This window comes from Chiloscyllium plagiosum, chromosome 51 (assembly GCF_004010195.1).
Source record: "Chiloscyllium plagiosum isolate BGI_BamShark_2017 chromosome 51, ASM401019v2, whole genome shotgun sequence".
Lineage (NCBI taxonomy): Eukaryota > Metazoa > Chordata > Chondrichthyes > Orectolobiformes > Hemiscylliidae > Chiloscyllium > Chiloscyllium plagiosum.
This window is the reverse complement of record NC_057760.1, coordinates 3,887,250-3,913,456: the sequence shown is the minus strand read 5'-3', so window position 1 is coordinate 3,913,456 and position 26,207 is coordinate 3,887,250. Positions and strand designations below refer to the sequence as shown.

At 43.1% G+C, this 26,207-nt stretch overlaps 2 protein-coding genes across 2 annotated transcripts in view; both read left to right on the top strand.

The window, feature by feature from the left end:
* The window catches only part of smad10a (SMAD family member 10a), a 137,660-nt gene extending 115,390 nt beyond the window's left edge, over window positions 1-22,270 (top strand). Inside the window, exon 13 of the mRNA XM_043684047.1 lies at window positions 21,815-22,270. Within this exon, the coding sequence (XP_043539982.1) occupies window positions 21,815-21,819 (5 nt within the window). The 3' untranslated portion in view covers window positions 21,820-22,270. The remainder of the gene's footprint in view (window positions 1-21,814) is intronic.
* A 1,512-nt stretch (window positions 22,271-23,782) lies between these two features.
* Window positions 23,783-26,207, top strand: part of thbs3a (thrombospondin 3a) — a 47,406-nt gene continuing 44,981 nt past the window's right edge. Inside the window, exon 1 of the mRNA XM_043684099.1 lies at window positions 23,783-23,876. Within this exon, the coding sequence (XP_043540034.1) occupies window positions 23,783-23,876 (94 nt within the window). The remainder of the gene's footprint in view (window positions 23,877-26,207) is intronic.

The following is a 26,207-nucleotide window of genomic DNA, read 5'->3' as shown; positions in this document are numbered from 1 at the left end:
AACTGACTGGTTTTTTCTGTGAAAGAATTAACACAGACTTGATGGGTCGAATATCCTATTTCTGTGATGTCGATTGTTTTGAACTCAAACTGCATTGCAAAGTTGCTCATGATTGTTAAAAGAGTTCTTATGTTCATGGGAAAGGAGGGATCTGGGAATAGGAGAAGTACCAGGTTAAGGGATGATCACCTTATTGGGATTGCATTATTGACCCCCTGATAGTCAGAGGGAAATTGAGAAACAAACTTGTAAGGAGATGTCAGCTATCTGTAAGAATAATAGGGTGGTTATGGCAGGGGATTTTAACTTTCCAAACATCGACTGGGACTGCCATAGTGTTAAAGGTTTAGATGGAGAGGAATTTGTTAAGTATGCACAAGACAATTTTCTGATTCAGTATGTGGATGGACCTACTAGAGAATGTGGAAACCTTGACTGACTCTTGGGAAATCAGGCAGGGCAGGTGACTGAGGTGTCAGTGGGGGAGCACTTTGGGGCCAGCGACCATAATTCCATTAGATTTAAAATAGTGATGGAAAAGGGTAGACCAGATCTAAAAGATGAAGTTCTAAATTGGAGAAAGACCAATTTTGGCAGTATTAGGCAAGATGTTCGCAGGTAAAGGGACGGCTGGAAAATGGGAAGCCTTTAGAAATGAGATAACGCAAATCCAGAGAAAGTATATTCCTGTCATGGTGAAAGGAAAAGCTAGTAGGTATAGGGAATGCTGGATGACTAAAGAAATTGAGGGTTTGGTTAAGAAACAGAAGGAAGCATATGTAAGGTATTGACAGGATAGATCAAGTGAATTCTTAGAAGTATAAAGGCAGTAGGAGTATACTTAAGAGGGAAATCAGGAGGGCAAAAAGGGGACATGAGATAGCTTTGGCAAATAGAATTAAGGAGAATACAAAGGGTTTTTACAAATACATTAAGGACAAAAGGGTAACTAGGGAGAGAATACGGCCCCTCAAAGATCAGCAAGGCAGCTTTTGTGTGGAGCCACAGAAAATGGGGTGATATTAAATGAGAATTTTGCATCAGTATTTACTTTGGAAAAGGACATGGAAGATATAGAATGTAGGGAAATAGATGGTGACATCTTGCAAAATGTCCAGATTACAGAGGAGGAAGTGCTGGATGGCTTGAAATGGGCAAAGGTGGATAAATCCCCAGGGCCTGATCAGGTGTACCTGAGAACTCTGTGGGAAGCTAGAGAAGTGATTGCTGGGCCTCTTGCTGAGATATTTGTATCATCGATAGTCACAGGTGAGGTGCCGGAAGACTGGAGGTTGGCAAACGTGGTGCCACTGTTTAAGAAGGGTGGTAAGGACAAGCCAGGGAACTATAGACAAGTGAGCCTGACGGTGGTAGGCAAGTTATCGGAGGGAATCCTGAGGGACAGGATGTACATGTATTTGGAAAGGCAAGGACTGATTAGGGATAGTCAACATGGCTTTGTGCATTGGAAATCATGTCTCACAAACTTGATTGAGTTTTTTGAAGAAGTAACAAAGAGGATTGATGAGGGCAGAGCAGTAGATGTGATCTATATGGACTTCAGTAAGGCATTCGACAAGGTTCCCATGGGAGACTGATTAGCAAGGTTAGATCTCAGGAATACAGGGAGAACTAGCCATGTGAATACAGAACTGGCTCAAAGGAAGAAGACATAGAATGGTGGTGGAGGGTTGCTTTTCAGACTGGAGGCCTGTGACCAGTGGAGTGCCACAAGGATCGGTGCTGGGTCCTCTATTTTTTGTCATTTACATAAATGATTTGGATGCGAGCATAAGAGATACAGTTAGTAAGTTTGCAGATGACACCAAAATTGGAGGTGTAGTGGACAGCGAAGAGGGTTACCTCAGATTACAACAGGATCTTGACCAGATGGGCCAATGGGCTGAGAAGTGGCGTCGCAGGTAGATAAGATAGTGAAGAAGGTGTTTGGTATGCTTTCTTTTATTGGTCAGAGTATTGAGTACAGGAGTTGGGAGGTCATGTTGCCGCTGTACAGGACATTTGTTAGGCCACTGTTGGAATATTGTGTGCAGTTCTGGTCTCCTTCCTATGGGAAAGATGTTGTGAAACTTGAAAGGGTTCAGAAAAGATTTACAAGGATGTTGCCAGGGTTGGAGGATTTGAGCTATAGGGAGAGGCTGAACAGGCTGGGGCTGTTTTCCCTGGAGCATTGGAGGCTGAGGGGTGACCTTATAGAGGTTTACAAAATTATGAGGGGCATGGATAGAGTAAATAGGCAAACTCTTTTCCCTGGAGTTGGGGAGTCCAGAACTAGAGGGTATAGGTTTAGGGTGAGAGGGGAAAGATATAAAAGAGACCTAAGGGGCAACATTTTCACACAGAGGGGTGGTACGTGTATGGAATGAGCTGCCAGAGGAAGTGGTGGAGGCTGATACAATTGCAACATTTAAGAGGCACTTGGATGGGTATATGAATAGGAAGGGTTTGGAGGGATATGAGCCGGGTGCTGGCAGGTGGGACTAGATTGGGTTGGGATATCTGGCTGGCATGGACAGGTTGGACTGCAAGATCTGTTTCCATGCTGTACATCTCTATGACTCTGACTCTAAATGAATCCTCTGACAGGGGCACCTGGATGTGGACATAACCATTGAAAAGATAAAGACACAAGTAATTACACAGTGATATATTATAGAGGTATACAGCATGGAAACAGACCCTTTGCTCCAACTTGTCCATGCCCACCAGATATCCCAAATTAATCTAGTTCCACTTGCCAGCATTTGGCCCATATCCTTCTAACTCCTTCCTATTCATTTAGCATTCAAAAGGCATCTGGATGGGTATAATTGTACCAGCCTCCTCCACTTGCTCTGACAGCTCATTCCATACACGCACCACCATCTGCGTGAAAATGTTGCCCCTTGTGCCCCTTTTATATCTTTTCCCTCTTATTCTGGACTCTCCCATCCCAGGGAAAAGACCTTGTCTATTTACCCTATTCATGCCCCTCGTGATTTTATAAAGCTCTCAAAGGTCACTCCTCAGCCTCTGACGCTGCATGGAAAACATCCCCAGCCTATTTAGCCTCTACCTACAGCTTAAACCCTGCAATCCTTTTACAACATCCTTCCGATAGGAGGGAGACCAGAATTGTATGCAATATCCAAAAATGGTCTAACCAATGTCCTGTACAGCTGCAACATGACCTCCCAACTCCTATACTCAATACTCTGACCAAGAAAGGAAAGCATACCAAAAGCTGCCTTCACTATTCTATCTACCTGTAACTCCACTTTCAAGGAACTATGAACCTACTATCCAAGGTCTCTTTGTTCAGCAGCACTCCCCAGGACCTTACTGTGAATAATATAAGTCCTGCCCTGATTTGTTTTTCCGAAATGCAGCACCTCACATTTATCTAAATTAAACTCCATCTGCCAGTCTTGGGCCCAATGGCCCATCTGAACAAGATCCCATTGTATTCTAAGGTAACCTTCTTCCCTGTTCGTTACACTTCCAATTTTGATGTCACCTGCAAACTTACTAACTATTCCTCCAATGTTCACATCTAAATCATTCAAGTAAGTGACGAAAAGTAGTGGACCCAGCACTGATCCTTGTGGCACACCACTGTTCACAGGCCTTCAGTCTGAAAAACAACCCTCCATCTTCTGCCTTCAAGGCAGTTCTGTATCCAAATGGCTTCTTCTCCCTGTAATCCATCTGATCTAACCTTGCTAACCAGTCTACTATGAGGTCTTCTGGAGAAGTGTTCATGTGGCTGAAACACTTTCCTGTCAGTTGCTGTTCTGAAGAATAACGTATTTGGGTCAAAAATAGGTGTAAACTACATGGCATCACAGGTTCTAAAAAGAGTGTAAGATAACAGACATACCTCCCAGATCGTCTCAACACTTTCAATGCTCCAATGCTTGCTTTCAGCAGAATTTCAGCGGAGAGGTAACACCTATTCCGACAAGTCCTGACAGACCTATCCCAACAGTCACTGCATCAGACATCAGATCAGTTTTCCTTTGCGTGAACCCAAGGAAAGCGATGGGACCAGATGGAGTACCAGGCCATGCACTCAGAGCACACACAGATCAACTGGCAGAGATCTTCTCGGACATCTCCAACCTCTGCCTGCAGCAGACCACTGTCCCTGCCTGTTTCAAGAGGGCGGCACGGTGGCACAGTGGTTAGCACTGCTGCCTCGCAGCGCCAGAGACCCGGGTTCAATTCCCGACTCAGGCGACTGACTGTGTGGAGTTTGCACGTTCTCCCCGTGTCTGCGTGGGTTTCCTCCGGGGGCTCCGGTTTCCTCCCACAGTCCAAAGATGTGCAGGTTAGGTGAATTGGCCATGCTAAATTGCCCGTAGTGTTAGGTAAAGGGGTAAATGTAGGGGTATGGGTGGGTTACGCTTCGGCGGGTCGGTGTGGACTTGTTGGGCCGAAGGGCCTGTTTCCACACTGTAAGTAATCTAATCTAATCTAAAAACATCATCCCTGTGCCTAAGAAGGCTCATGCAGCATGTCTCAATGACTACCATCTAGTGGCATTAATCAACTCCAGCCTTGCCACTACTCTTGACCCACTCCAATTTGCCTATTGGACCAACAGATCCACACCAGATGCCATAGCACTTGCCCTTCACTCCTCCCTCGAACATCTTGACACCAAGGACAGCTATGTAAGAATCCTTCTCATTGACTACGGTTCAGCCTTCAACACTATTATCCCTTCGAGACTGATTACTAAAGTTAGTGATCTTGGACTAAGCCCCACTCTCTGCGACTGGATCCTCAGTTTCCTGACCCACAGGCATGATAGCAAATACCCTTGCCAACCTTTATAGGTGCGCCATTGAGAGTATTCTGTCTGGATGTATCACTACCTGGTATGGCAACTGTACCATTCAACATTGGAGGTGGTTATGGAGAGTGTGAACTCAGCCTGGACAATCACAAAGGCCAACCTCCCACCTATAGAATCCACCTACCAGGCCCACTGTCAAGGAAAGGCCGTCAGCATTCTAAAAGATCCATCCCACTCTGGCAATGCATTTCTACAACCTCTACCATTGGGGAGAAGGTACAGAAGCCTGAATATACGCATCAGCCGGTTTCAAATCAGTTTCTACCCTACTGTTGTTAGAATACTGAATGGACTCACAAACTCTTAACATTCGCCTGTACCTGTGTTTTTGTTTTTGCTGCTGTTACCTAAACTTGAGTCGGGGGAAAGGGAAAGCAACAGGGAGTATGGAGTCCAGTAGAAAGATAAGCAAAAGGTTAGCATGTGTGCAGGGTTTAAGTTCAAGGCAGGCTCAGAATGAAGCAAAAAGGAATGATAACTTAGGACATATTACTAGAGATGTTGGAAATCATGAGGATTAGCATTAAGGCGCTTTATTTAAATGCTCATAGTATTCCTAACAAAGCAGATGAATTAACGGCACAAAGCATCATGAATGATTATGATGTGATAGGCATCATAGAGACTTGGTTGCAGGGGTTTCAGGACTGTCAGTTAAACATTCAAGGATTTACAACTTATCGAAAAGACAGGGAGGTGGGCAGGGGAGCGGGATTGCCTTTTAGTTAAGAATTAGATTAAATCTATGGCACTGAATGACAGATGATGTGGAGTCGAACCACAAAGGCAAAAAAACCATAACGGGGTTATGTACAGATCTCCCAGTAGTGGTCAGGACCAGGGATGCAAAATGTACCAGGAAATAGCAGGTGGGCTGGATGAATAATGTTGCCAGTGGATCCAAAGAAAGGGAATTCATGGAATGCTTACAGGATGGCTTTTTGGAACAGCTTGTGATGGAGCCCACAAGGGAGCAGGCTATTCTGGACTTAGTTCGATGTAATGAGCCAGACTTTATAAAAGATCTTAAAGTAAGGGAACACTTAGGAGGCAGCGATCATACTATGGTAAAGTTCAGTCTGCAGTTTGAAAGCGAGAAGGCAAAATTGGATGTAATGGTGTTACAGTTAAATAAAGGTAATTACAAGGGCATAAGAGAGGAACTGACAAAAATCGACTGGAAGCAGAGCCCAGTGGGGAAGACAATAGAGCAATAATGGCAGGAGTTTCTGGGTATAATTGAGGACACAGTACAGAGCTTCATCCCAAAGAAAAGAAAAATTATCTGGGGTGGGGGTTAGACCGCCATGGTGACAAAGGAAGTCAGGAAATGTATCAAAGAAAAAGAGAGAACCTATAAAGTAGCCAAGAGCACTGAAATCAGAAGATTGGGAAGACTACAAATACAAACAGAGGATAACAGAAATAAGGAAGGAGAGGATCAAATATGAAGGTAAGCTCACCAGTAATATTAGAAATGATAGCAAAAATTTCTTACAATATATAAGAAACAAATGAGAAGCAAAAGTAGAAATTGGGCTGCTCCAAATTGATGCAGGAAGGCTAGTGCTGGGAGGTAAGGAAATAGCTGAGGAACTTAATAAGTATTTTGTGTCAGTCTTCACAGTGGAAGACATTAGTAATATACCAACAATTAAGGAGAGTCAGGGCGCAGAGTTGAGTATGGTAGCCATTACAAAAGAGAGAGTACTAGAAAAACTATAAGATCTAAAAATCGATAAATCTCTTGGGCCCCGATGGGCTACATCCTAGAGTTCTGAGAGAGGTGGCTGAGGAAATAGTGGGGGCACTGACTGTGGTCTTTCAAAAATCACTGGAGTCAGGGAAAATCCCAGATTACTGGAAAATCACTTGTTAACCCCCTTGTTCAAGAAAGGATCAAGACAAAAGATGGAAAATTATAAGCCAATTAGCCTAACCTTGGTTGTAGGTAAAATTCTAGAATCCATCATTAAGGATGAAATTTCTAAATTCTTGGAAGTGCAGGTCAGCATCCAAGTAAGCATGGATTTAGTACGGGGAGGTTGTGCCTGACAAATCTGTTAGAATTCTTTGAAGAGGTAATAAGTAGTTTAGACCAGGGAAACCTAGTGGATGTCATCTATCCAGACTTCCAAAAGGCCTTTGATAAGGTGCCTCACGGGAGGCTGCTGAGTAAGGTGAGGTCCCATAGTGTTCGAGGTGAGCTACTGGCATGGATTGGCTGACTGACAGAAAGCAGAGAGTTGGGATAAAAGGTTCTTTTTTGGAATGGCAGCTGGTGACAAGTAGGGTTCCACAGGGTTCAGTGTTGGGGCCGCAGCTGTTCGCTTTATATATTAATGAAAGGGGGCATTCTGGAAAATTTTGCCAATGATTTAAAAAAAAGTTAGGTGGACAGGCAGGTTGTACTGAGGAAGTGGGGAAGCTGTAGAAAGATTTACACGGTTTAGCAGAGTGGTCCAGGAAATGGCTGATGAAATTCAATGTGAGCAAATACGAGGTCTTGTACTTGGAAGAAAGAATACAGGCATGGAGTATTTTTTTTAAGCGGTGAGAAAATTCATAAAGCCAAAGTAGAAAGGGATGTGGGAGTGCTAGTCCTGGAATCTCTAAAGGTTGATTTGCAGGTAGATTCCGTGATTAAGAAAGCAAATGTAATATTATCATTTATCTCAAGAGGGTTGGAATATAAATGCAGCGATGTGCTACTGATATTTTATAAAGCTCTAATTAGGCCCGATTTAGAATACTGACTCCAATTTTGGGCCGCACACCTCAGGAAGGACATACTGCACTGAAGCGTGTCCAGCAGAGATTCACACGGATGATCCCTGGAATGGTAGGCCTAACATGTGATTGTATTCATGAGAGTTTAGAAGGTTGAGGGGAGATCTAATAGAAACTTAGAAGATAATGTGTGACTTAGAAGGGGTGGACACTGGGAAGTTGTTTCCATTAGGCAGGGAGATTAGGACCCGTGGGCACAGCCTTTAAAATTAGAGGGGATCAATTTAGAACAGAAATGAGACATTTCTTCAGCCAGAGAGTGGTGGGCCTGTGGAATTCGTTGCCACGGAGCGCAGTGGAGGCCGGGTCATTGGGGGTCTTCAAGGCAGAAATTGACAAATTCTTGATCTGGCAAGGAATTAAGAGCTACGGGGAGAGAGCAGGTAAGTGGAGTTGAATGGCCCATCAGCCATGATTAAATGGTGGAGTGGACTCAATGGGATGAATGGCCTGCTTCCACTCCTATATCTTATGTTCTTATTTACTTATCTATGCTACTTAACTATGTGTATTGCTCGGAAGACAAAGTTTTTCACTGCCTCGGTACACGTGACAATAAATTCAATTCAAGTCAACCGTTAAGAGACCTGGAATTTTCAAGAGGGTAGAGGAGGGATAAAAATGTGATGAAAAGCTGTTGTTACTGTTTGGTTCTAGCTTGTATTTTTAGCTGGTGAACTGTGATGGCTAGAGTTTGAGGTACCTTGGTGATTTGTGTGTGCATTATGGAGGACTGTGACATGATAAACCCGAGTGTTCCCACAGGGGGTTACTTTTTTTAAAATAAATCATTAATTGTCCCCACATTTGTAGTAGTAACTGCTTGTATTTCTGATAGATCAGATGCTTCCTTCAATCTACATGCTCCTCTTTGTTTTCTTCCACCATATTCCAGTCTCTCTCCCTCTAATATATTCAGAGTTTTCACACAAAGACTGAATAAATAATTTGCTGCTTTACTTCCCTTTTGTGTTTTGTTCTATCACAAGTTTGTTATTTCACTTCGATTGACCTTCACCCTATTCTTGAGCACACACCAACCATTGCCTGCCACTGCTCCAGTTGAGGCATAAAACCAAATTTCGATCTTCCTTCTTCCACAATTGTACTGACTCAACATTAGCTCTGTTCATTCTCTACACCTGTGCTGCCAAACTGGCTGAGTATTTTGCTGCACCTTTTTTCTTTTAAACTTCACATTTCCAGCATCTACAAGATTTTGCTTTCATTTGAGAAAATGTAACCATTTTGATCCCTCGCATTACTTATTTTACAAATTGCAATGTAGTAAGCCCATTGAAATTATATGAAATGTTGATACTAAATAAAACACACAAAACATCCAAAAGATAACTGGATAAACACAGAAGTTAATAAATGCAGGGTTCTATGCAGAGAGTGGGAGAAATGGAATTAAGCGGTAGATCTACCAGAGAACCATTAGAGTCATAATTCAGGTGCTTAGTTATCGTGATGCTTTGTGCCCTCAGAGGACTCTCCTCCTTCCCGGACTGGAGCACAAGATTCTAGGCTGACCATGACAGTCCAATGGAGTACCTAGTGAATGTGCGGAAACATCTTTTAGATGAGACCTTAAATAGAGGCAAGTTCCTGGCCAATATTACTCCTCTAAAGAACATTATTTGGAAAGGCAAGGACTGATTAGGAATAGTCAACATTGCCTTGTGTGTGGGAAATCACGTGTCACAAACTTTGAGTTTTTTGAATTAGTAACAAAGAGGATTGAAAAGGGTAGAGTGGTAGATATGGACTTCAGAAAGGCGTTCAACAAGGCTCCCCATGGGAAACTGGTTAGCAATGTTAGATCTCATGGAATACAGGGAGAACTAGCCTTTGGATGCAGAACTGGCTCAAAGGTAGAAGACAGAGGGTGGTGTTGGAAGGTTGTTTTCAGACTGGAGGCCTGTGACGAGTGGAATGCCACAAGGGTCGGTGCTGGGTCCTCTGCTTTTCGTCATTTATATAAAAATGGTTTGGATGTGAGCATAAGAGGTATAGTTAGTAAGTTTGCAGATGACACCAAAATTGGAGGTGTAGTGGACAGCGAAGAGGGTTACCTCAGATTACAACAGGATCTTGATCAGATGGGCCAATGGGCTGAGAAGTGGCAGATGGAGTTTAATTCAGATAAATGCAAGGTGCTGCATTCTGGGAAAGCAAATCTTAGCAGGACTTATACACTTAATGGTAAGGTCCTAGGGAGTGTTGCTGAACAAAGAGACCTTGGAGTGCAGGTTTACAGCTCCTTGAAAGTGGAGTCGCAGGTAGATAGGATAGTGAAGAAGGCATTTGGTATGCTTTCCTTTATTGATCAGAGTATTGAGTACAGGAGTTGGGAGGTCATGTTGCAGCTGTATAGGACATTGATTAGGCCACTGTTGGAATATTGTGTGGAATTCTGGTCTCCTTCCCATCAGAAAGATGTTGTGAAAGTTGGATGGGTTTGGAAAAGGTTTACAAGAATGTTGCCAGGGTTGGAGGATTTGAGCTATAGGGAGAGGTTGAATAGGCTAGGGCTGTTTTCCCTGGAGCGTCAGAGGCTTGAGGGGTGACCTTATAGAGGTTTACAAAATCATGAGGGGCATAAATAAACAGTCATTTCCCTGGGGTCGGGGATTCCAGAACTCGAGGGCATAGGTTTAGGGTGAGACAGGAAAGATATAAAAGGGACCTAAGGGGTAACTTTTTTACGCAGAGGGTGACACGTGTATGGAATAAGCTGCCAGAGGAAGTGGTGGAGGCTGGTACAATTGCAATTTTTAAAAGGCATCAGGAAGAGTTTAGAGGGATATGGTCTGGGTGCTGGCAGGTGGGACTAGATTGAGTTGGGATATCTGGTCGGCATGGACAAGTTGGACCGAAGGGTCTGTTTCCGTGCTGTACATCTGTGACTCTATTACAAAGCAGATTATATGCTCATGACTATACTGTTTTTTGTGGAATATTTTTGTGCATGAATTGTGTGTCGTGTTTCCTACGTTGAATTATCCTTCAAAATGTGTCTGCAATTTTTTTTCCTATTTATAAAATCAGTCTTGTAAGCAATTTCCGCAAGAACCAAAAAACCTTTCTCCAGATTTGCAGTGTTTTTCAAAAGACAGGCTTCAGATTGTTGAAAGGAGGATGTGCATTTATTGTAACTTTCTTTCAGTTTACTGTCTTGAATTTGTGTTCCATACAGCTTTCTTGGGTACAATTAATGATAGCACAGGCCTGATCTCGGGCAGACACAAAATGTTAACTGCTGTAATAGTTCAGACCCCCAACAGGTGGTAGTGTGATCCAAAGTTGTTTGCAGTCTTCAAACAGCTGACAAATATGGACAATAACTGAATTTGGCCAATCACCCATCATCTCCCCAGAATCCTTTGTGTGGTTATCCTGCATTTGAAAAAGCAACAATTCCCCTTTGAAAGTCTTGATTGAGCTTGCCTGTATCAACCTTCTTGCGCAGTGTATTCCACATCCTCAGCATCAGTCACTGTATGAACAATCTGCACACACCTAGCAGAGGCTGAACAGGATCAAATAAAAGTTAAGCAATAAGACTTCAGATGATCTCAAGTTAACTCTGTGGGAGGGAATGCAGGAGGCAAGGTTCAAGATTGGATATTTGGCTTATGAGCCTGAGGCAGGGTCTGAACGCATGCCACGTGTCCATTACTTGACATATACTGTATGCGCTCACATTGATCTCTATGAAAGAAGAAGGAATAGACAGAAGGCTAGGTCTCTTGTGCCATAGTGTAGTGCCCATATCTCTAGACTAGAAGACTAGGGTTCAAGTCCCACCTGCTTCAGAAGTCTGTCCCGATATCTCTGAACAGGTTGATTAGAAAATATTCAATAGTGGAAGCTACAGCCAGAGACAAGTCATTTGAACAAAGCTCTCCCTCAGAGTAGACATGAGCAACCCATGAAGTTCACCCTCAGCTAGGAACATGACATGTAATTATGATGACAAAGTGCTAATATAATCTGTGGTTTATGGAAGTATCGTATCTAGCCAAAATACCCTTCAGTTATTAATTTTGTGCCAACTGCTCTTCCTGTGGTCAGGAACAGGACTCCCGGAAGGTATGTTGCCTCCCTCGGTGCCAGGGTCCGGGATTCTGAAGGGGGAGGATGAGCAGCCAGAAATCGTGGTACATATTGCCACCAATGTCAGGAAAGGGATTGAGGATCTGAAAAGTGACTACAGAGAGTTAGGTTGGAAGCTGAAGAGCAGGACAAGTAGAATCGTGACCTCAGGTTTCCTACCGGTGCCACGAGATAGTAAGATGAGGAACAGTCAGCAAATGCAGCTTAACACGTGGCTGGGAGGCTGGTGCAGGAGGGAGGGCTTCAGATACCTAGACCATTGGGATACCTTCTAGGGAAGGTGGGACCTGTACGTGAAGGACGGGTTGCACCTGAACTGGAGGAATAAAAGTGTCCTGGGTGGGAGATTTGCTTGTGTGATTCAGGAGGGTTTAACCTAGTTTGGCAGGAGGGTGGGAATCAGAGCCACGTCTGAGAGGGAGACAGTTGCAGATGGGAAAGTAACAGGATGTATTGAATCTATCAGGAAGGTTTCTCACGCGATGAAACAAAGGGATCGGTTAAAGCGTGTCTGCTTTAATGCAAGGAGTGTCCGAAAGAGTGACTAACTTAGAGCATGGATCAGTACTTGGGGCTACGATGTTGTGGCCATAACGGAGACGTGGATTTCACTGGGCCAGGAATGGTTGCTTGATGTTCCAGGGTTTAGAACGTTTAAAAAGAAGAGGGGGTGTAGTATTGCTCATCAGAGAGTGCATCGCAGCTACAGAAAGGAAGGTTGTTGAGGAAGGTTTGTCTACTGAGTCAGTATGGGTGGAAGTTAGGAACAGCAAGGGAACAGTCACCGCATTGGGGGTTTCCTACAGACCACCTAATAGCAGTAGAGAGATTGAAGATCTCATAGGCAGGCAGATTCTGGAAAAATACAAAAGTAGCAGGGTTGTTGTTATGGGTGATTTCAACTTTCCCAATATCGACTGGAGCCTCCTAAGTGCAGATGGTTTGGATGGAACTGTTTTTGTCAGGTGTGTTTAGGAGGGTTTCCTTAGTATGTAGGCAGACCAATGAGGGAAGAGGCCATTTTGGATTTGAAGCTAGGCAATGAGCCAGGACAGATGTCAGATCTCGCGGTGGGAGAGCACTTTGGTGACAGTGATCACAACTGCCTCACATTTAGCATAGCCTTGGAGAGTGAGTGAAAGGAGCAGTTACCGAGGGAAAATATTTAATTGGGGAAAAGGAAATTATGACGCTATCAGACAGGAGTTGGGAAGTACAGACTGGGAGCAATTGTTCCACAGAAAGGGCACAGCAGACATGTGGAGACAATTTAAGGAGCAGTTGTTGCTATTGATGCACGAATTTGCATCAATATGAAGGGGTAAGATTGAGGAACCTTGGATGATGAGAACAGAGGAGCTTGTCAAAAGGAAGAAGCAAGAATCTAGCAGTTTTAGAGGATTACAGGCTTGCTAGAAAAGAGCTCAGAAATGGACTGAGGAGAGCCGGAGGGGACACGAAAAAGGTTTGGCAAGAAGGATTAGGGAGAACCCAAAGGCATTTTACCCCAAATGAGGAATAAGAGAATGATCAGGGAGAAGGTAGGGATAGCGAAGGGAACTTGTGCATAGAGTCTGAGCAGATAGGGGAAGCCCTAAACAAGTTTTTTGCTTCAGTTTTCACCAAGGAAAGGGACATTGTGAATGAAAATTTAGAGGAGCTGGAATAGTCTTGACCAGATAAAGATTGATGAAGTTGACGTGCTGGAAATTTTGGAAAACATTAAGATTGATAAGTCCCCAGGGCCAGACCAGATTTATCCTAGATTACTCCAGGAAGCGATAACAGAGGTTGCTAAGCCGCTCGTGAGGATATTTGCCTCCTCACTCCCCATGGAAGTCGTACAAGATGATAGGAAGGAGGCGAATGTTGTTCCTCTTTTCAAGAAGGATAATAGGGAAATCCCTGGCAATTACAGACCTGTCAGTCTTAAGTCTGTGGTCAGCAAAGCTTTGGAAAGAATTCTGAGGGATAGGATTTATGACTATTTGGCAAAGCATAGTGTGATTAAAGGCAGTCAGCATGGCTTTGTGAGGGGCAGGTCATGCCTCACAAATCTTATTTAGTTCTTTGAGGAGGTGTCAAGACAGGTCGACGCTCTGTTCTTGGGCCTCTGCTCTTTGTAGTTTTTATAAATGACTTGGATGAGAAGATTGAGGGGTGGGTTAGTAAATTTGCAGATGACACAAAAGTTGCAAGTGCTGTCGATAATATAGAGGGCTACTGCAGGCTGCAGAGCTGGGCTGAGAAATGGCAGATGGAGTTCACCCTGGATAAATGCGAAGTGATATATTTTGGAAGGTTGAACTCAAATGCTGAATATAGGATTAAAGACAGTGTGGAAGAACAGAGGGATCTGGGTGTGCAAGTACATAGCTCCCTCAAAGTTGTCTCCCAAGTGGATAGGGTTGTTAAGCAAGCATATGGTGTTTTAGCTATCATTAAACAGGGGAATCGAGTTTATGAGCCATGAGGTTTTGCTACAGCTCTACAAGTCCCTGGTGAGACCACACTTGGAATATTGTGTCCAGTTCTGGTCGCCCTACTATAGGAAAGATACAGAATCTTTGGAGAGAGTGCAAAGAGGTTTACCGGGATGCTGCCTGGACTAGAGGGCTTGCCTTATGAAGAAAGGTTGAATACGCTTGGATTTTTCTCTCTGGAGAGGAGACCTGATCGTGGTATACAAGATAATGAGTGGAATAGATAGAGTCAATAGCCAGAGACTTTTCCCTAGGGCAGGATTGACTGGTACGAGGAGTCATAGTTTGAAGATATTAGGAGGAAGGTATAAAGGAGACATCAGAGGTAGGTCCTTTATGCAGAGAGTTATGAATGCGTGGAATGTGTTGCCAGCTGTGGTGGTGGTGGAAGCAGAGTCATTAGGGACATTTAAGCGACTGCTAAATATGCACATGGATAGCAGTGAGTTGAGGGGTGTGTAGGTTAAGTTATTATATTTTACATTAGGATTAAACCTCAGCACAACATTGTGGGCCAAAGGGCCTGTTCTGTGCTGTACTTTTCTATATTCTATTCTAAATTCTAGGTCCTTGTTTCCCAAATAGAATTTACTTTTGTAAGCTTGTAATGCTGTAAGTACAACCTCCCACCAGCAGTAGTGCCATAATACTGCAGAAACTAATCCATTCTCCTCCATAAATGAAAGTAGTTGTGTGACCTTAGTGACAAGCCATGTTCACAGAACAGTGGAGTATATTTAAATTGCAGAACAAAGCAAAGGCAGACAGTAGCTGCTGCAGCTACTTGTCAGCTTTGTGTCTCAGTCCATTGGAGAGGGTGCAGAGAAGCACATTTTCTAGAACTCTCAACATCAGCACACCTATGATCATGAAAATAAAAGGATGCTCTTAGATACAATCTGCTTTTCACCATTCAATTTATTCATTGGTCAAAGCTGTTACATTTTAAACTGTGGAAAATGTAACTTTGTCCCTGAAAAGTAAGCAATCAAATAACAACAGCTATCCTCTAATATTAGAGAACTGGCACCAATTCTGTCAGTGAATGAAAGAATATTTCTACATCAGACACCACTGAGGTGCTAAATTTCACATGAAAATGACAGCCAACTGAGCGAAGCAACAGTTAAACAGTGGCTGACTGGGTTCTTATTTTATTTGGTCAGAGTAAGTCTGAGCAGCAAGCACATTCATCTGAACCATTGTCCAGTAACTCCTGCTCATAGGTACTGGTGAAGAAATGTTTAAAACTGCTGTTCACGCCAACTTTCCACACACAGCTCTTAGACCTCCCTCTTCACATATTATCATTACATCATATGAGCAGAACAGATACAAAAGTTGACTAATGAATAACAAAAACTGGCCAAGATGCAAAGAAACCTATTCTTGAAAGTTGATACATTCCCGGACCAGGACAAAAAAAATGATGATCTTACTTGGAAGTCTGTACTGAGAAGGGAATATACAGATCAGTACAAGATTCTGAACTCAAGGCAGAACAGGTACAGCCCAAACTAAAACCCTTTGAGTTAATGAGCATCAGCTGGAGATTTTATTTCAGTTTTACAAGAATTTGTACCTATGATAGTATCTCAGTTTCAAATAAAATCTTGGCTTTGAATTACATGGTATTTGATTCCTGGCTTCCAACCTCAATAACTAACAAATGTTATTTTAATACTAGACATGAATTATCAAAGAAGTGAGACACTGTCCCTGTCATCACACTATTACAGTGGGTGCTAAATTCAGAGCACCCACTACACTAACAAAATAGGACTGCAATATATCATTTCTTTTGGCCCTGACCTGTGGTGCAGGGTTTAAGGCCCTGGCCATACTGCATCTTCAAGTTTTACAAAATACAACCACTAACAGTGCTCAAATCTATTGTCAGGCTGGACATTGTTACTTGACGGAATGTTCCCACTTACTGCCAGCACTCCCAACTCCTCCTCCTCTTCCACCACCACCCATGCCCCTCACTGTCCCTCATCAACATCGTCATCTTCCAGAGGGGAGGACTGCCTTAGTGCATTATGGGTTGATACCCGTTGGATGGAGAGAATTCCACTGAGGAAAGCATAACCAATCATGGCAGAGAGCCCCACCAGCACCGAGAGGATCTGATTGCGTCTCTTGTGAGGATCCTCATCAGAATCCGATGAGTTATTCCGGGGAACTTTCTTGGAGCCATGTTCAGTGTCTGAAACAAAACCAGGAATATAGTATGAACAAGGATTGGGAAGAAAGTGTGTACATTGTTGCCAAGCCTCAGACTTTTCCCAATCGATGAATGACTTTGACATAAAGTTAGTGATATTATACAGGCAAATATAGAGGCAAATTTATGCATTGCAAAATCTCACAAATAAAAACGAAAATGATTTGCTATAGGTCAAGGAAGGGTCAGCAAAGTTTGTCCCAGATTACCTGAACCGTCATTTGGAAAATAAAGACCAAGGATGGACGTGCAGAGTGCGCAAAGGTTGTCAAGTGAGCGCAGATGTTGCTGCAGTTTACTGTTGGGTAGTTTTGCCTTCAGAATTGGTGCCAAATGTCCAAATACAATGGCATCTAAGGAGCTGGGTCTAAAGCAGAAGGAGACACATCATTAAACACAGCAAACCTGACGAAGGTAAGAAGACTGCCTGGAAATAGCACTCATTGCATCCAACACAAACTCCTGTTCCAGAGCATAATGTGACTTTTCATCAACTGAGTAAGTGCTCTGCCAGCAAAGCCACAGTATACAGATCCCAATTGTGCTCATTGGTGGGTGTCTGCAGAATGTGTTTCTTTTACTCATTCATGGAACACTAGCTTTGCTGCGAAGGCTACAAATTTATTGCCCATCCCCAGTTACCATTGAGGAGATTGTGATGAGTTACCTTTACTCAATCCACATGGGGAAGATAGACATTAAACACAGATTTAGGGAGCTTCAGAATTTTTACCCCGTCACAATGGAGGAATTATGACATATTTACAAGTCAAAGTTCAGTGAGAAACAGCATCTTGAGGAAAGGGAACCTAAACCCCTAGTGAGAGTCAGCCCCTTCAGGAGGGGAGGGGTCCCTGGGACCCAATACTTGAAAGTCAGTACCTTTGGGAGATGGAGGAAGACCTTCTACTACCCATGTGGACATGATTGTCTGGCCAATGGTCAACAAAGCCAAAATTTTCTGCCCGTTTCACCTGTCTCCTGGGTCCAGCTGTGGCCAAGCGCCCACTTGTTTGCTCCAGCTTGCTTTTAACATCACAGTCACCAGTAATGAAAAATAATGGACCCTTCACTTTCACGGTAGAGAAAGAACAAACAACTTACGAGTCTCCAAAAAAGAATTTATGTGACCCTAGCCTCTGGGACAGTAGCGTCAGGCACTCACGGGCCTCTTTGTAGATCTGAAAGTAAGCAAATATTCAGAGTTTGCAGCTTTTGGCATTCTTGAATTCCCCACATACCATTCAGAATGGCTCATTAAAGACTCCTGAGCTTATTCTTGGAGATCAAACATCGAGTAGTAATTGAAAATTATGATTTCTTCAAGGAAACATTCTACTTAGAAACCTGTTAAATTGTAAATTCTCTGAATTAAAGTAGCCAAGGTGCTGGAATCACTCTACCTCAGTCTCGGTTTCCTCCTCGTTGTCATGCCACTGGCCACCCCGGATCAAGCGAAGACGCTCCAGGAAGCGTGTGTGCATCCGGTTCGGGAGGAAAAAGTTCAGTGGAAATGGTATTGTCTCTCCATACCAGGGCCTTGTGAATGATACATAATTCTTGGAGTCAGCCCAAAACATGTAGATCTGAGGAAAGAAAAGACAGTAAGTTGAAACAGGAGTTAAAGGGGAGGCGATGGCTGAGTGGTATTATCACTGGACTATTAATCCAGAGACTACATGTGACTAATATTCTGGAAATGCATATTAGAATCCCACCATGGTCGATTGTGAAATTTGAATTCAATAGAAATCTGGAATTAAGAATCTAATGATGACAATGAATCTATTGCTGGCTGTCAAAACAAACCATCTTTTGTTCTTTAGGGCAGGAAACTGCCATCCTTATCAAGTCTGGCTTACATGTTACTCCAGACTCTCAGCAATGTGGTTGACTTCTAACTGGCCTCTGGGCAATTGGGGATGGGAAATAAATGCTAGGCTAGCCAGTGATGCCTTGATCCTATTAATTAATTTTTTAAAACTCAGCATGGAATATCCCAGACAAATAGGACAACAGTGTTAACAAAGCAAAAGAAAGCAGCACTCACCAGTGCAGGAAGTAACTTCTCTTCTATCAGAGAGGCAAAGGCAAGTGTGTCAGCCGCCTGCGTTGCTGAGAGCCCGTAGTCAGCATTGTACTTCTAAGAAGAGAAATGTAATGTTGGTAAGCAGCTATTCAGCAGTAATATCACAACAGAAACCATATGGATGTCCAAAGGGAAGGAGTTATGGGTTGAATATATATAATACTTTTATACACATTAATGACAGCTGGAAGTGAGTTACAGCCTGCATTATAAACAAGGACTTGGGACAGTTCACATGTAGAATACATATACTTGGGAAGAGAAGTTTTGTACAACACAGCTCATTAGATATTTTTAATTTGCCAACATTAAAACTGTAACTTTAGCAACTGTAAAGTGAAAAAAAGTTCAGGTTTGATCCAAAAGCAAAACGTGCAAGATTGTCTCCCTGTCTCTGACATCAATCAATTTTCATCACGATCTAAAATTTGGAAATATTTAGTAATGATGGAATATCCTATGGAAGGGATCACATTCCTTGCCAGTTTGAGTAAATAAGAGGTTGCTATAGTTACTAGTGCTACACCAGGTTTACGAGACCTCAGGTGATGAAAGTGAATTGCAGGAAATACAGACCTGCATCATACAGGCCAGATTAGACCAGACAACCTGGGCTCCAGACCAGTCTGTACTGATTCTCAGCCAGGATGAGTTGAAGAATATTTTTACTCTCCTTTCTCAGTATCACCTGTTACTGCTGCTGCACGTGGCCATGAGAGAATTATCTACGTGTAGTGTGCAGCTTCCACACATTCCCAATTATATTTTCCACTCAGAGGTTTGGACTTCTTTCATGTAAAGTGCTTGACTGAACAATTTTCACTGCGGGCTTTAACTTTCTCTGTAAAAGGTTACAGAATTCTCTAACAATCCTTCCGCCTGAGGAATACAATCACATCTTTATATAGTCCAGAAGATCCTAAGACATGGGAGCAGAGTAGGCTATCCATTCCATCAAGTCTGCACCGCCGTTCAATGAGATCACAGCTGATCTTCAATTCCGCTTTCCTAACCTTTCCACCAGAATGCTTTACTTACTCACTGATTAAGTATATTCACAGCTGAAACTGAAAATATTTTAATAACCTAGCTTCGGCAGCCCTCGAATGAAGAAGCATCTCCATTAGTCTTAAGTGGGCGACCTCCTTTAGTAATTGACTTTCAACAGCAGCATAAACATGGGAGCAACTCGCCCAGTGGTGAGAGCAACAAACAGCATTTCCCAACACTTCTAGCCTAATCCAGGAAAATGACTCAAACAGAAAGCAGTTTCTCAAGCTGATGGCTGAACTTGTACACTTCCTTCAGTATTGCTAAATCCCTGTACAAATTCTACTGCAGTAGAGTTTACTGTAACCTCTCAATATTGCAATAAATTCTGAGGGTACAACATTTGGCACTGATATCCCCGACACAGCTGTTCAACTAACCAGGATTCCACATTATCAAGCTTAGAAACACAGTCAGATTCTCCAAACCAGAAAAACATGACACAGGATACGTCAATCTAAGTATCCACTTTCTTCTTCTGAAGGTTCGGGAGACAGGATGCCAACTTGCGGATTGTTTCAGAGAACATCTTTGGGACACCTGCACCATTCAACCCCACCACCCAGTGACTGAACACTTCAACTTCCCCTGCCATTCCACCAATACTTCAGGTCCTGAGCCTCCTCCATCACCAAACCCTAACCCCTAACGCCTGAAGGAAGAACTCATCTTCCGCCTTGGGACCCTGCAACCATACAGGACCATTTTCCTCAATTCACCTTATCCCAGTTCCAAGCCTCCAACTCGGCACTGTCCTCTTGACCTGTCCATCTTCCTTCCCACCTATCCACTCCACCCTTCTCTCCGACCAATCACCTTCACCCATTCATCACATTCCCAGCTACCTTACTTCCAGCCCCACATCACCGGCCCACAAGCTCATGCCCAAAATGCCGATTCTTCTGCTCCTTAGGATGCTGCCTGGCTAGCTGTGTTTTTCCAGCACCACACTCTTGACTCTGATCTCCAGCATGTGCAGGCCTCACTTTCTCTTATCTGTGATACTAGTCAAAACCACATTCATTAATATTTAAAGCTTTTTAAACTTTAAATGAACAAAATGTTTCTTTGGGCTTTTACACTTGGTAAAACAATTCAAATCTGTCTAGCAATATCATAACACAAAATACCAACTCCAATTAGAAAGAACTTCCACAAAAATAGTGATGTACCTGTTTCCTGAGGTAGGTAAGGATCTGGAGAGGCTGTGACACAACATCTTTCTCAGTCTTCAGTGCTGGCAAAACTCCTGGCGATAAAATAGAAGAAACAGATTCATTTCACACACACTGTTCTTAGAAAAGCTGTCACCATGTCAGAAAACTGCACAGTTGCTAAAAACCCCTCACCCAAGGGGAGGATTAATCTTCAAGCTAAAGTCTGGATAGAGAGAAGGTTAAAAGGATTAATTGCAAAGAATCAGAGTCTAGCCAAATCCTGACCTCCAACCAATACATTCCAACAGGCTGAGGTTGTCCTTGTTAGCATGAGGCTCTGAGCCAATTATGGCTGAAATCTAAGGTTAATGCTGAGACCTGACCACAATGGAAAATGGTGGTGGTTGTTGGAGATCAGTTACCTTAGTCTGAGAACATTGTTGCAGCAATTCCTCAGCATAGATATTTTATAATAAACCTGTTCAAATGTATTATTAGACACCTCTGAAGCAGGATGGGATATCAACCCAGGCCTCCTGATTCAGAGGTAGGGACACTACCACTGCGCCCTGAGGACCAACAATGTTCAGATGCTTCATCAATTATTTTAATTTTTTTTTGTCAATTATTTTTAGATTCTTGATTGTAGAGTAAAATGGGAAAAGAACTGGTTTGAAAACCAATGACTGCTGCATTTTTTTTTAAAAAGCAGGTTAGCTGAAGCTCATTGTAAGTGCTGTTTACACAGCTGTTGGTTCAAGCAATTTGGAAGTCTGGTCCGAGACTAGCTGGAACTAGGGAGAGATAGGCCAACAGCATGTATCTGATTGGTTGTGAAACAGTGGCCAATTATCAAAGGCAAAAGCTTTTGCCTGATAACTATGATGTGATTGGCTCTCAGGCAGCGGAACAGCTTGGGGGTGTGAATATTCAGGACAGAAACTACTGGATTTCTGGAAGGGAAGGAGCTGTTTTATCTCTGCACTATAAAGTTTCTCCAGCCTGAAGTTGACCAGTTTATTTCCCCTGTTGCAGCATGATGTTTAATAAGGCAGAGACCTTTACAAATGTGAACCAGTCACCCTGTGCCTCCTGCAAACAAGTGAACATCCCTGGAGAAGGGAGACTAGAAGCAGCATTCTGATCAAGGGGATTATCTCAGCAAACCCAGTGGACAGGACCCACTGAACTGTCTTCCCAACTACCCATAACACCCCATTGTTTCAGTGTCTGTCTATATCTGTGTATTGGGGGGCAGCTTTAGAGTTTAAACAAGTACAATGTCAATGGTTTAGAATTGTTTACCTGTAATTAAAATCTATTTATTTGTAATAAGCAGTCATTGTTAAATACAGAAACCTGGTCTAAGCTTTCTGTTAACCTGGGTCTAAAAGACAGAGGAATTAGGGAGTTGTTCATACTTCTCAAAATCTTTAACTTTTGTAATAACTCCGAGAATAGCGGGGCTTGATTTCCAGTACATTGTCCCAATGAGGGGTGACACCTTCCATTCATCACAATGTCAGATGTAGGCATGTTTTCTGATCATTGTAGAAGATCAAGCCAATAGAAATGATATAGAACCTTGGAAATGTAGTGTGCAGTTTCAGAAAGAGGATACTTGTACAAACAGGTTTAAATTCTGAAACATGTTGCACAGACTAAGCTCATATTTGCCTGAAACATGAAGACAGCTGGGTGAGTAAATAGAGATATTTCAGATGATGAAAGAATTGAGCTGGGTACATAGAGAGGAAGTCTCTTCCGGGAAGTGACCAAAGAGGGGCAATACTGTAATTTTCAATTTAGGACGAAGATTTTCAAGGTTCACTCTGCATGACCCAAGTTAACAGAAAACATGGATCAGGTTTCAAGGTTCATCCTTCATGATTTCAACACCTCTCTAATCTCTGTCTTCTTCTCTGAGGAGAAGGCAGCCTTCCCAGTGTACCCTCTCTGCTCTGGAACCATTCATATCAATATCTTCCACACCCTGTTTAACACATTATCAACAGTAATGGAACGAAGATGGGCAAATAGGGTTCACCTACGTATTGATCATCATCACCTATCTTACAGATTAATTCCAGTTTAAGGAGCTGAATAGCTTCCTCCTAGAGATCAAGCCTGCACTCGTAGTGACGTGAACAAATCCAGTTTGCTGAATAATCTTACCAGAGGGACTCCTCCAGGGATTGCTGAGCTTGTGCACTCTGACAGGGGCTCCTGAAAACCGTGCATAGGCCTGACAGGGAAAAAAAAATTCCCTCAAGTAAAGATTAGACACTTTTAAAGTCTTTCACAAAGGTTAGCATTTTAACGTGAAGGTTTAGAAAGGCTAGACAGTCCCAGAGCAGGTACAGAACAGGATTAGATCCAGTTAAACTGAAAGTAAAGTTCCTTCATCATTGCTGCCATCAAACATTCCTAGGACAGGTGTAGAATCGGCTTAGCAGTAGAGTAAAGCTCACTCTACCCTTTTAAACTGAAAGTAAAGCTCCTCGACACTGTCCCCTCAAAAGTCCAAGAACAGGTACAGCAGGAGATTAGATAAAAGTCCCTCTCTATTCTTTTAAACTGTAAGTAAACCTCCCTGACACTATTCTAATCAAACACTCCCAGGACAGGGACAGCAAAGGGTTAAATACACAGCAAAGCTCCCTTTAAATTTTTTTAACTGAAAGTGAACCTCTTTTAAACTGAAAATAAAATTCTCTCTACACTGTTCCCATCCAACACTCCCAAGGGCAAGGACAGCATGGGGTTAGAGAAAAAGCCAAATTCTACGCTGTATTCCTGAAGACTTCCGTAAATGACAGCACCTCAACCTGAAACGGGAGAGGGAATCTCTCTCTTCCAGGGTGGAAATATCTGTTTCTCTGCCTCAGGAAAGGTCATCAGTCTCACCAGATCCAAACAACAACAGCAGGAATATTCCAAGCTCTCACTTGCTTCAAACTGTTTACAATGAATAATATTGAAATGTAATCCGAGCACAAAGATATGTCACAGCCTAGTGATGAACTCCAGTTGTCTGAGACAACCTTCAGTCCTGTATCCACAGTCATTCAGGCTGGTCATACAGAATGGCAACACTGTAGGCCACCCTCAGGCTGATGTAAAGCTGCACTAACTCCATTCCTTGGTCACTGTGCTTTTCGGGAATACACTAAGTTTTAAGGCCACAAGAAATAGGAAGAGGAGTCAGCCATCTGGCCCTTTGAGCCTGCTCCACCATTCAAAAGGATCATGGCTTATCTGACATTCTTCATGTCCACTTTACTGCCTTTTCCCTGTAAATCTTCATGCTCTTACTGATCAAGAATCTATCTCATCCTTAAATACATACAAGTTCTCTGTCCCCACAGCTCTCCATAAGGAAAGAAATTCCTCCTTATCTCAGTTTTAAATTTATTTTGAGACTATGCCCTACGATCTTAGACTCTGATAACAGATTTGCACAGGCTATCTTCTAGTTGCAGTTACAGGACAGATATCAGTCCAAAAATGTGCAGGTTAGGTGAACTGGACGTGCTAAATTGCCCATAGTGTTAGGTGCAGAGGTAAATGTAGGGGAATGGGTCTGGGTGGGTGCGCTTTGGGGGGTCGGTGTGGACTTGTTGGGCCAAAGGGCCCGTTTCCACACTGTAAGTAATCTAATCTAATGGGTCCTTGGACTTAATACAATAGCAATCAATGCTGTTTAGTACAGTATCTTCCAAAAGAGCAGACGGACAGCCACTTGTAAACATTGCCTGTGGCTGCTCGATGGGGCAGTGCAGGGAAACATTTCACAAACATGAACCTTCGCAATACAACACTCAATGCTCCCTCTGGGTCTTTTGCCAGTCCGTTCAGTCTGCCGAGGTACCCGGCAACTAAAGCTCCACATTTACTGAGGGCTGACTGCAGCAGCTGGTTAGTGGACTGCAGCTTTACTGTAACTCTTTCAGGAAAAATAGCAGGGGGCCAAACCTGAATTCCATCCAAACACTGAGGACAGATGATGTAATGGAATCAAAGCGAGACAGGGACGTGCAGCCCAAACCTCACAGGCATGATATGTGGAAAATATAACTGAACCACAAAATATTCATCCTGTTTATTCACTCATGGTCAAAAAACCTGACCACAACACACAAAATTGACGCAGCTTCTCCCTCATAAACTGATCTAAGAGACAAAGCTGACATTCAGGAATGCTCACATGTTAAAGGTACCAAACAATCAGAACAAAAAAGGACTAGGGGATACACAAAGTGAAATGCTGAAATATGGCACTATATCAAATTACTTGATTACAGACTGTAACTTACTCCTGGGTATCGATTATGTATATAAATCACACCGACCCCTTGATAACATTCCAGCCTCTGTCTCAATCCCAGGGATCAGTTATGTATATAAATCACTGAGACACCTCGATTATATTTCAGCCTGTAATTCACTCCAGGGTATCAGTTATGTATGTTAACCACTCACACCTCTGAGCAGCACGATGGCTCAGTGGTAAGCACTGCTGCTTCATAGCGCCAAGGACCCAGGTTAAATTTCAGGCTAGGGCAACTGTCTGTGTGGAGTTTGCACATTCTCCCTAGGTCTGCGTGGGTTTCCTATGGGTGCTCCAGTTTCCTCCCACAATCCAAAGATGTCCAGGTTAGATGGCTTGGCTATGCTAAATTGCCCATAGTCTCCAGGGATATGTCGGTTAGGTAGGTTAGCCATGGGAAATGTAGGTTAGGGGTGAGGATGGATAGGATGCTGTTCAAAGGGTTGGTGTGGACTCAGAAGACCAAATGACCTGGTTCCACACTGTAAAGATTTTGTGATTACATTCCAGCCTTTGGCTCAATCCCAGATGTCAGTTATGTACAAGAACCACTTCGACACTTCATGTAAATTCCAGCCTGGAACTCAGTCCCAGGATTCAGTTATCATCAGAGGATTATAGAATCCCTACAGTATGGAAACAGGTCCTTCGGCCCAACAAGACCATACCAACTCTCTAAAGAGTAGCCCACCCAGACCCATTCCCCTGTCCTATTATCCTATATTTACCCCTGAATAATGCATTTATATAAATAAATCACTCAGATCTCTCGATTACATTACAGCCTGGAACACACTCCCAGGTATCAGTTATGTAAATAAACCACTCAGATCCCTCGATTACAATCCAGCCTGGAACAGATTCCCAGATATCAGTTATTATTTATATAAATCACCAGTCCCTCTCTGTGAGACCCCAGTGTGTAACTCCCTCCCGGGTATCTGTTATTATTGAAACAAACCCCCCAGTCCCCTCTGTTAGACACCAGTCTGTAACTCCCTCCCGGGTATCTGTTATTATTTATATAAACCCCGAGTCCCTCTCTGTGAGACCGCAGTCAGTAACTCCGTCCCGGGTACCTGTTATTATTTATATACC